This window comes from Castanea sativa, chromosome 11 (genome assembly GCF_040712315.1).
Source record: "Castanea sativa cultivar Marrone di Chiusa Pesio chromosome 11, ASM4071231v1".
NCBI lineage: Eukaryota > Viridiplantae > Streptophyta > Magnoliopsida > Fagales > Fagaceae > Castanea > Castanea sativa.
In genome coordinates, this window is record NC_134023.1 from 55,517,811 (window position 1) to 55,530,033 (window position 12,223).

General features: G+C 32.8%; 1 protein-coding gene across 1 annotated transcript; it reads left to right on the forward strand.

Moving 5' to 3' along the window:
* Positions 1-1,862: 1,862 nt before the first annotated feature.
* Positions 1,863-2,624, forward strand: LOC142616751 (agamous-like MADS-box protein AGL80). Its single transcript, XM_075789540.1, has one exon. It carries the CDS (start codon positions 1,863-1,865, stop codon positions 2,622-2,624), a length of 762 nt encoding a protein of 253 aa, XP_075645655.1.
* Positions 2,625-12,223: the final 9,599 nt, after the last annotated feature.

Genomic DNA, 12,223 nt, shown 5'->3' on the forward strand with positions numbered 1-12,223 from the left:
TTACACCAGGTGCAATTACCCCATATCTCTCTTGCAAATTGTTTTTATTATTCTCACTTAAAACTTTGTCTTTTGTTTTGTTTTTATTTTTTATTTATTTTTATTTTAAACTTTCAATCTCAACCACTGAGAGTAATTTCATTAGGTGCAATACTTAAGTTATTGCACTCAATGGAGTCAATCTCTTACCAGAGGCTGTACTGGTTTGATCAATGGAATAATATATTTCGGTACTGGTCAACACTGATGTACCGTTTCGAGTTTACCGTTATTTTTTATATTTGTAAATATATAAATATGTGTGTGTGTGTGTGTGTGTGTGTGTTATAATAAATACAAAAGTTTACCATAAAATATTATCTTAATTCAGAACAAATTATTCATAATTTTAGACTTTAGCATCAATTAAAAGGGAAAAAAAAAAACACTATAAAAATAGAAAACTTAATTCTCTATTGTATACTAAGAAAACAAATAATATTAATGAGTTAATGCATGTAAGTTACCATTTTGTCCTTACATAAATTCAAAAATTACAAAACTAAAAAAAAAAAATTTCTTCTGTACCGATTGGTATTGCCTAAAATTGGCCAGTATAACCAATAAATGGCTGGTACGGCCGATATTTAAACTGGTACGAAATTAACGTTAGCATTTCAATACCGGTATTTGTACCGGTATGGTATCGACCACCTTGATTGCACCTAATCTCGATTCAGTTCTTTTTGCTAGAAATATTCTTCAATAATTTTAAAATAATTGATTGTCTCAAAGACACCACAGCCTCAGCCAGTATCTCCACTCAAGATTCTGATCTTTAATAATAATTAGGCAATTAAGGCCAATTTCTAATATCTCAGATATGGTGCTGTCTTCTCTGGGAGCTTTGCTCCTTGAACCTATTTGAAAGCGCAAGAGAAATCTATTTGAGTTGCACAAAATCCTTTTGTGATCTTTACAGAATCTCATATACAATGTACTTGTTAGAGAAGTAAATGAGAAAGATCAGTGCTATTCTAGTATACCAAATATGACTTATTTAAATATTTTAACTTGGAAAAACCTTCTTGCCAACTTGAATTTAACCCGAAAATTAAATCAAGTACATTTTTTAATATATTGTTAATTTTTTTTTTCATTACGTCAAAGGATAAGATTTGAATTAATATTGTATGCGTAGTAGTCATCACGATGTATATTAGGTCAAGACAAATGGGTAAACTTTGGTTCGTACGTACGGCATTTAAAATGATCAACTATCATTTAATGGGATGAAGTTTTCCTTTGAACCTGTTTAGAAGAATCTCCTCTGACTCATTGTGCAGACGATTCTTGCAATCATTCACTATATATATATATATATATATATATATATATATATATATATATATTAAACAAATCACTTAACTCATTAAATAGATAATTTGATTAATAATATACATTGATAAATTATCATAAATTTTCATTCAAGCTGGTTTTCAGGTAATTTTTTCTTTTTAATGACATTTAGATGTACTAGAAATTAAACTTTAACCATGAAATAAAAATTTCAAATTCAAATTAAAAGGAGAAGATCTCATTAGAGTACTATATATAAAATCTCATTAATAGCCAGGTTTAGACATAATGTCTACAATAAATTCAGAAACCTAAATGAATGTTCCTTATTATTAGAATCTTAAAAGGTCATTAATTATCCAACCAGTCATATCTCTGGTAACTCAACCACGTGATTTTCTACATTAACAATGGCATCCTTTTGAACTCTATATATACCTGCTTTTTGAGGAAACATTTCCACAAGAACCTGCCTAACACTCATCTATCCCATATTTTCCTTGTGAAATCATCTCCAGCTAGCCATGACTAGAAAGAAAGTTAAGCTTGCATACATCACAAATGATAGTTCTAGGAAGGCCACCTTCAAGAAAAGGAAGAAGGGGCTATTGAAAAAGGTGAGTGAGCTTAGTACCCTCTGTGATATCAAAACTTGTGCCATAATCTACAGCCCCTATGACACACAACCTGAGGTCTGGCCATCCCCCATGGAAGTCCAAAACATAATTGCAAAGTTTAAGATGATGCCCGAGATGGATCAGAGTAAGAAAATGGTGAACCAAGAGAGTTTCCTTAGGCAAAGGATTGCCAAATCCGAGGAACAATTGAAGAAACAACAAAGAGATAACCGAGAGAAGGAAATGACCCAAGTCATGTATAGGAGCTTGGTTGGTGAAGGGCTACAGAATCTGAATATTGTTGATTTGAACGACTTGGGTTGGGTAATCGACAAAAGCATAAAGGAGATTGATGAGAAAATTAAGTCATTGCTTGAACAACAAGCGGTACCTCCTCCCCCTCCTCCTCCTCCTGCTGCTGCTGCTCCAGCTCCACAAGTTGTGACCATGACAAGCCATGCTAGTAGGACTACCAAGCAGGACATGTTCAATGATGAGGCTGCAGTAAGGAACACAATTACAGATTTGGCTACGGATTCATCACAGAATCAACAGTGGCTGATGGATTTGCTTAAATCAAATGACAACATGTGTTTTGGAAGGAACGATGACATGCTACCCTACTCACTTCACACCAATAATTTTTGGTCGAATTTTCCTTTCCCTTAGGTATATATGGTGCTTTCTTGTCCATCTTGGTCTGCCTCATCTTCGTTTTGGATTTAAATAAAAGAACAAGGCCGTAAGGCAGTGCAATTGTGAAGTTAATCTACATCAAATCCACAGATGAATGGATACACCCATCAATGTGTATGCCATTCTTGCTGTTTCCTACAGAAATGAATCATGTAGTTTTTTTTTTTTTGGTTTCCCCCCCCCCCCCTCCCCCCCCCCTTATTAATTGTCTTATTGTTAAATGTTTCTGAAGTTTGTAATGCCAGTATTATCTTGAATATTTTATTTCAGTTTCATTATCTTCATATTTTCTTCTAATGATACTTATTAATCACCAAAATAAGCTTATGGGATTACACATTTACACTGCTAAGCCTACTCTAATTTAATACCAGTTAGGGTCCTTTTGTTACTGAATCGCACGTTGTATGGGTTACTCTTAACTGTTATCGTGGTGTTTCCTTTAAAGTTTAGACAATAAAAAAATGCAATGAGTGAGGAACGTTATAAAAAGAAGAAGAAGAAAATAGTATTCTTTTTTCAAATAATTAGGCTTCGAAGTAAAGAAATGTGAGTGAGTTCCAGCTTGCTCAATTGGTAAAGTCTCTGATGGTTGAATAAGAGATATTTTCAGAAGTTAAAACACTCTCTAAAAAAATATAGAGAAAAGAGATTTGATGAAAAATGTGAGCTTTTTGTTAGCAAGGCCAAACAAATATATTTAGTAATAAGGTCAAATATATTTCACAATGTTCAAATAAGTGTTTTCAAATCAATATATTTAATAACAATATATAAACAAAAAAATCCACCAATAAATAAATAAAGTGAAATAAAATGGAAGATAAAAGATTTGAATCATGAGTATCTCCGTTGGAAACTCTGAAAGATGTTAGTTAAGCTATAAGATTTAGTAATACGTTAGTAAAGCACAAAAAAGAAAACATTAAAAAAATGTCATAAATGCAAAAATTAATGTTTCTTGAAAGATATCGAATGAGGCATATAAGATGACGTGAAGTAGATGAGAGAAGATACGGTAAAGAAGAGGTGAAAGTGAACTTTAAGTAAATAATATTTTTCGTATGAACAAGTGGTGGAGTCACATAGAGACCAGGGTGGCCAAGGCCACCCAAAGTTTTAAAAATCTATTTTTTTTTATTACATATGTAAATATAGTTATATTTAAATTTATTTTTTAAGAAAACTGTCAAAATAATTAAAATTTTAGTATCCTTCTTAGAATAATTATAAGTATATATAAGCATACCCAAACAAATTAAGCCATAATCCTCTTAAAGTATATATATCAATTGATGTGATATATATAAAATTTTCTTTTGCTTATGAAAAGATAAAAAATTCAGAATATCAAATATAAAAAGAATTCTTTAATTATTTTAAATATAAAAGATAATGATGGAGTTAGTGAGCTCAAGCTCGATCAACTAGTACCTCCTTTCTTTGTAAGTTTTACATAGAGTGTGAGGTTGTGGATTTAAGATCCACTAGATGCATGTATAACTTAACTATGAAAAATAATTATTTTCTATAACTTTGAATATTCATTGTAAACATCTTACACCAAAGCAATATGTCATAGTTCAATGTGGATTTCTTTTTAAATGAACTTTATTTTGAAAATAATTACCGTGTGGGTTATTTTTTCTTATATTTAATATTTCGGATATATAATAATTCAATTCAATTCATAATGAATATCTATATATATATATATATATATATATATATGTATATGTATATATGTATGTTTGTGTGTGTGTATGTGTGTTTTATGTATAAAATTGAAATTAAAGATTCTAAAAAAAAAAAAAAAGATTGAAATTAAAATGGCTCCCCTAAGAGACTTGAATTCCACGTGCTAGTTGAGATGAAAAATTATCCACATGGAACTTGAGTATTTTGACTAGATTTCTTTTTTCTCATCAATACTAGAAATCTCTTGGTAAACACACCATCTATTGTATTCCAACTTAGCAAAAAATTCTTCTCATGCTAGGTGAGTATTTTTCTCTCTAGGGACAGACTTTTCTTCTCACACTCTGGGTGAGGACTAGTTAATTCTCAGTGTCTGTTTGCAATTTTGTTAGAGTTCAATGGGGTCTACTTAGTGTTTTCCTATTCACATGATGGATTCGGATTTTATAGACAAGTTGCAAAGTATAACCTTGACAAAGGAGAAGGGAGAAGTCATTAAGGTTGGGGTTACACAGAGGGAAAGGATGTTGGAAGAATGTTCCCATTGTTTGTTAGGGAGATTTCTCACAACACAAACTTTCAACCAGTGCATGGCCAAGGCTTTGCTAAGGTCTGTGCAGAGGATGGCCTCGGATTTACGAATTGTTGACATGGGGGATGATCTTTTTCAATTCAAATTTACAATGGATAGTTAGTTGAAGTGGGTGCTAGCAAATGGTTCGTGGAGTTTTCAAGACTACCCTTTGGCGTTACAAAGATGGGAGAGAGGTATGACAACCACTTCGGTTAGATTCACTTCATTGCCGATGTGGGTTTAGGTGTGGGGTTTACCTTTTGATTTGTTATTGGAAGAGGCGGGCAGGGATATTGGCATTGGTATGGGAGACGTATTGGAAGTTGATTTAAAGGCGTTTTCGTTTGACCAAGCTCACTTTATCAGAGTAAGGGTGGAGTTGCTGTTGGATAAACCATTATGTCGAGGAGGAGTTGTCGCCAGTCCTGAAAGAGATAAGGTTTGTATTGGTTTCAAGTACGAATGTTTAGTTGGGCTTTGTTATTAGTGTGGTTGGATTGGTCATGAGGTTATGGATTGCTCTGTTCAAAGGGACCGAAAACAGGAATGTCTTCCTTATGGGGAGTGGTTGAAGGCGGGGTATCGTAGAAACAATGGTAATGCAAACAAAGCAAGACGTAGCCTGGGGCAGCAGGATAATTATGTCCAAGCTGATCAAGGGTATCGAGTTTCTTCACAATGGAAGGATGTCTTTAACTCATTGTATATCATGTTTCTCAATTAATAAAGTCTATTATCGTTTCCTCTAAAAAAAAAAAAAAAGGCTCCGCTTAAGTAAATTTTTTGGCTCCGCCATTGGTATGAGGCTATGAACAAACAAGGAGAATGAAAATTTGGAAAAATAGTAATTCGGTTGGTGCTGCTAAACTGGGTGTATTTAAATTTTTATGTAATTACTAAAATAGAGGGAGTGAGTATAGGAGCTCCTCATTAGTGAAGGAAAGTAGTATATGGTAAGAAGGAATTAATTCCCTCCTCTAGCTAGTTCTTGTTTTTCACTCCCTTTTATGTTGCTAAGTAAGCGCGTAAAAGTTAACCTCATTAGATAACCTTTGCAAGGTGTTTGATATGGAAAGTGAGATTTTGAGATTTGGTATGGGCTTCTTCACCAAACCATTGATTTCTCATCGTATTCAGTTTCTCCCCAACAAACTCAACGTTCACTCATTTGTGGGGGGTGTATTGGAATAGATCGAGGATAATGATAAATAGACTTCAAATAGAGCAATCCAAGATCAAGATAACTAGAAAACAAGATCAAGTTTATCTAGATAGCAAGATAATGAGAGTGAGCTCTTTCATTTAGCCCACATATGTGTCTAACATTTAATCAAACACTAGATGTGCTTGACCTTATAATAGGTTGAAAAATTCACAGTTTAGACCCTTAGTATCTGTTTTATTCCAATTTTAACAAATTGATCAAATTAGGTCCAAGCGAATGATTAGCCAATTACAATTCAATAAGGGTAAAGCAAAATCATAGCAAACCACAACTCACACACCCAAACATGTGCTTAGACCTGGAAAATGGGTTGGGTTTGGCTTGAGTTAATTGGTTTGGTTAGGGGTTAGATCATATTTGGCTCAAAAACGCGGTTAGCGGGTCATCAGGCGATTGGGTTATGGGTTGATCTATATTTTTTCACATGCAGAAAAAAAAAATAACAATAGTTAGTCCAAAATAAAAGTTAAATAATACATAAATTCTTACTTTTACACACCCTATAGTTCACCATTACCAATATATATAAATAAAACACTAAATGTTATGGACCATAATTTTTTTTTTTTTTTAAGGTATGGTATATCATCACCATATATACTAAATATTCATGTAAAATTGTTAAGAATTAATATGATGTATTGTCCTATCTTTTTTTTTTTTTTGAGAATCGATGTATTCTCCTATCTAATTAGTATGATACGTGGAAGGAAAAAAAATAATATTAAAAAGGGGTTCGATCGAGTCGGGTAACAAGTTAATCTAACTTGACTCGAAGTTAAGCATGTTGGGTACAGGTTGACCTTTTCTTTACTCTGAGTGAAAAATTCCTAGGTCAGGTTGGTTATTTTTCTATGAGTTCAAGTCAGATCATCAAGGTATTTTGAAGTCTATTAAACTCGCTTGACATGGAATTTTCACTAGAGCGAAAATCTTGTTCTATTATTTGTACACTTTCTTTTGATTTGATTATCTTTGACACAATACAATTACAAATGAATTAAATTTCAAATTAATACAAGGAAATAAATGCAATTACAACTGAATTTTTTTGACACAGAATTTACCCAAAACAAAATATCCTAACACAAGTACTCTCTCATGTGAGTTGAGTCAAAACATGAGCCCAGCCCGCGGAAAACATCAATTAACTTTTACTCTATTTTTTTAAAGCACCAATAAACCTTTTTTAGTTAAAGTTCAGTATGTATTTTTAAAATCTAAAAAAAAGAAAAATAAATAGCATATAGAGAAAATATAAATTAAAGGTTAATGTAGTTCATCCTACTGACTTACGTTTATAGTATAAAGCTTAAGTGGCTGCATCTTTATTGTGTTGAATTGTGTACATATATAACTTGATCTATAATATATTTGAACCTCAATGTTTAATTCTATTGAAAGAACTAAGAGGCACATGTCTACCGTAAGGTCAAACTTATTCGGCCTGGCCCTTACAAGCTGGAGAATTCCAAGTGAAAAAGGCCTACCAACTTCTCTCTCAAGAAGACCCATTCCAGGAATATGTGGAAGATATTCCATGAAGTACTGCCCTTTAGAACAAACCTCAGCTAGAGGGGCATGCAAATGCCTACTCTGTGTCCTCTCTGTCAGGAGTATAGGAGGAAACCCCCCAACCATCTATGTCTACAATGCCATCGAATAACTAAACCAGTTTGGTTGGGATTAAATTTCCCATCAGAACTTCGAATCTTGAGCATATTCAACTTGAGCAGTAGTGGTTAATCCAGGAAATTTTCTTGAAACCTGAGTACTGTGAGGACAACATGAGATTTGTGCTAGCAGTTTGCACTACCCTTTGGGCAATATATATATATACATATGGCTTCATACAAAGGGAAACATCCAACCCTGCAGAGGTTCTAATAACATCCAAAAGGACACAGAAAATTGGCAGCTTTTGATTAAGATTGCAGGAGTGAGTGAAGCAAAAAAAGTGCAAAAGAGGAGGGTGTGCTCTGGAAGCTATATCTAAAGGGACAGTCATTGTCAGAGGCTGCAATAGCATAAGGGTGGAATCCAACCAGGAAACTCAAGTTTTGGCTATCCGAGAGGCAATAGCTACAGAAAAAGAGTTGGAATACAAAGCACATTATCTATCATCCTAATAACCAGCTGTAAAAACGTGGAATTGGGACAGTAAAGGTGCAATCCATTGGAGGAATCAGACATTGGTAGATGAAAAGAGCAGCTGAGGAGGCAAGGAATGCGGGTCACCATGCAAGTAGTGCCAAAGATCATCTTGGGCACCACACAAGATAATATATGCTTGTTTTGTAATGAAATATCCAACTCAATTTTGGTGGGCTAGGAATAGAATATCCAACTCTTAAGAGTTGGAATGCTATATAAGAGATGTCTAACCATGTTTATTTTTCTGTGTTCTGTTTCGGCCTTGGGCCAGGACTGGACTCGTTTTTATTTTCACAAAACCTTAATATAAAAACAAAAACAACAAAATTAAACCAAATTCAATATATTAAACATGGAAGGACAATTTTAGTTCATTTACATTAATGGTCATACCCAAAGGAGTAACTTTCCACTTTATTTCTTCAAGATAATTGGTACAAAATATTTTAAGAGAAATGTCTAATGCACATCACTTAATGCACGCATAGTAGACATACTTTCCAGATACAATTAGAAAAACTGTGAGTTCAATGCACATACTCTCCAAAAATAAGGGAAACTGTGACTTCAAGTCACAGGTTTTGTTATTTTTGGAGATTGTGTGTACTACATTTGCAAGTTTGTATAATAGACACTCCCCATATTTTAATTGCCACATTGTCCACCAAGGCTACCAAACTCGAAGCTGAATCCTTGGTGACCTTGGTATCCATGATCCACTAAGCCATAACAATTAGTGTTATCAATTATTTTTCGAAGCTAAATCTCTGATCGCTAGGGTTACCTGGCATTTATGAATGATTTCTATACTCGACATTGAGAATTACACCTGTATGTTGATAATTGCCATCTGGAAATCGTCCAGATCCCATGGGTGGGCTAGGTCCATTAGGAGGACCATGGCAACCGCTCCCCAACCAACTGTTTCCGCTTCAGATAAATTATAAAAAATCTTTCCTGGATAATATCCAATATTAATACCATCTTTTACTACCCACCAATTGCCATCTTTGTCCTATCACATAGAAGAGCAAGAAGATAAGATCAAAATGACAGTCACAAGGCTCCATTGACCAATAAAGCATAAATGCTTTTATCATTTCCGATAATAATTATATTCAATAAAGATATATGTTTGAATTTAATTAAGAAACAATTTTTTTTTTTGAGAAACAATTAAGAAACTTAATATACTATACTTAAGATATTATATATAAGTTTATTTTTAATAAAAAATTAGAATATTGTATCTAAGTTTTTCCCGTAAAATAATTTGCAATTATGATTAAAACAATATATTTACCTACAAAATGGAGACATCCATCGCAAAGTGTATTCGGTCAGGGATGGATGTATTAAGTGTAGGTGACTTAACATAAATATTTTTGTTTGTTTGCAGCTTGTTTTACCAGCGCATACAACAGAGAGGAAAAGAGGTTCTAATACAAAAGCATACCATAATTCCACTCAAAAGCCATGATAACTTTTAAGAGATGGTGGGGGAAGTTATATTACATACAACACACTCTCTTAAACAATGTAAGACAATTACCCACTCTTTTTTTGAGAAACAAACACACACATACACACAAAGGAGAGAAAAAGATGTTCTAACACAAAGACACACCACAACTCCACTCAAAAGAACAAATTATCATATATATACCAAACAAGTAACACCCCGTTTAATTTTCAAAGGCATTATTTATATGCAAGAATTTAATGGATTGAAACACTGGCTAACAAGTAACATGCATATACCACAAGCAAAAAGTTACTAATATATAAAAAATAATAATAGCAATAGATTTGAGAAACTTTCAACAAATTCTCAAATGAGAGGAAATAAAAGCATAAAAACTTACTGTCCAAAATGAAAAGAAATAAGTATACAGAGTACCCCTGTACAGATTTGGAGAAACCTGTTTGATTCAATGTATATAAACATTAAATTCTTCATAGTATAGCTTCATGAAGATATAAGTATTTAAGAAATTCATAGAGTTAGTGTATGGAAAATTTCAACTATAGGTACTGAGAAATGTGGAGTTTATATTATACATCATCTATACGTACCAAGCACAGTTTTAAGAACCAGACTAGACTAGCCAATCTGACCAGTTGAACCGAGAATCGGCCGCTAGTTCGGTCTGGAAAAAACCCCTAACCTACCCCCTCCCTCCCCCCAAAAAAACTTGTCAAAACCGGCAAAAATCAATAAAAAAAACCAGGTTAAACCAAGAACTGGAGGCAAATTCAATTTTGCCCCAATTCGATTTTTAAACCATGGTCTTCCTAGGTGATTTATTATGAATTTATTATGCCCCATTTGTTATTGATTGTTAATTTTTGTTATAACCTTTTCTATACCAATTCATATCACTCTTTGGTTCCAAGAATTTCAGGAATTTTATAACCAATAACAAAATTAATTGTTTGGTCATGAAGAAATGGTAAAACAATCAATGCCTCAATATAAATGACATATTACTCATCAAAGAAAAAAGATCGTATTTTTTTTCATTGAAAACACACAACATTTATCACCGCACACCCTTGGTGTAGTGGTTACTCTACAAATATAAATGTTTGTGGAGTGTGGGGGGCAAAGGCCGGGGTTCAAGTCTCTAGGAGGGAGTTTCACACACATATACACTTAGATTAAGCTAGAATAGAAATTCTATCTTGTAAAAAAAAAAAAAAAAAAAAAAAAAAAAAAAAAAAAAACACACACACACACAACATTTATTGCAATTCATGACTGGAAATTTTACCCAGATCAATAAAAGTGCATCAAAGATCAGGGTGAGAATATCATAAAAAAATAAATTACCATCCATCCTGTTAATATAGCATTCGCATTCTCATCTGGGCCACTCATTACATATATTTGAGCATAGCTGTCCCCAAGGCCCTGTTTAGCTTGAGGATTTTATATGACGATGCTTCCATTAACTCCAGTGTAACTAAGATTTGAAAATGTTCACATTTGGATAACTGCACGCTATATAACATAAGTTCTAAAAGTCAAGAACCACCTATGAATTAAAACATTCAAGATTAAGGATTAAAATATTTAATGAAAAAGTTTTGCACTTTTGAGGATTGTAACAAGTCAAACCACATCAAGGATTAAAATGTTCAAGCTTAACTTGTTTCCTTTGCTATGGACCACAACCCGAACTTGATCATTAAGAACAAGCCCATGCTTGTTTTATCAATTTTTTGAATAAGCCTAACTTTGCCCATAAGCTCCGCTGACTTTTTATTTTTTTATTTTTTTTTTATTTTTAAGAGGAAAGCTCCACTGACTTTGTTAAGTTTATTAACTCAATTAATTTAATTTTTTTCAACAAATCTATGTATCTACCATTGTTTTAAAAATTGGACCGATCAAAGAATTAAAAAGAAAAAGGTCCAGTTACTAATTTTTACCTATTTTTCCAATTTTACCAAACCGAAGTAAGGTCCCTTCTTGATTGATTCTGTCGGTTCAGTCCTATTTTTAAAACCTTGGTTTCTACCTTTCTAGTACATATTCGCCCATCAAATACCATAATTAAATTTATTGAAAAATTTATATATATTTCAGTAGTAATAAATTTTCTGAACAAGAAATAATGATGAATATTTTGATAAATTTTTCTTTAGAATTTTACATAATTAAGTTGTGAAAATATTATTTTTAGGGTTCACAAATATATTGAGAATTCAAACTTGAATCTCTCGCTAATCAAACTTCAAAATTTAGTTCAAAACTTGGTTCTTCTAGTTAATGAACAAGTTTGAACTTCCATTTTTACAAAACTTTCATGGTTTTTTTTTTATAATATACATTTGGATTTTTTTTCTGCTACCAAGTATGGCTACGACTGCATTCTACATCCCAAAATATGCAACAAAGAACTTACATGAACTCTG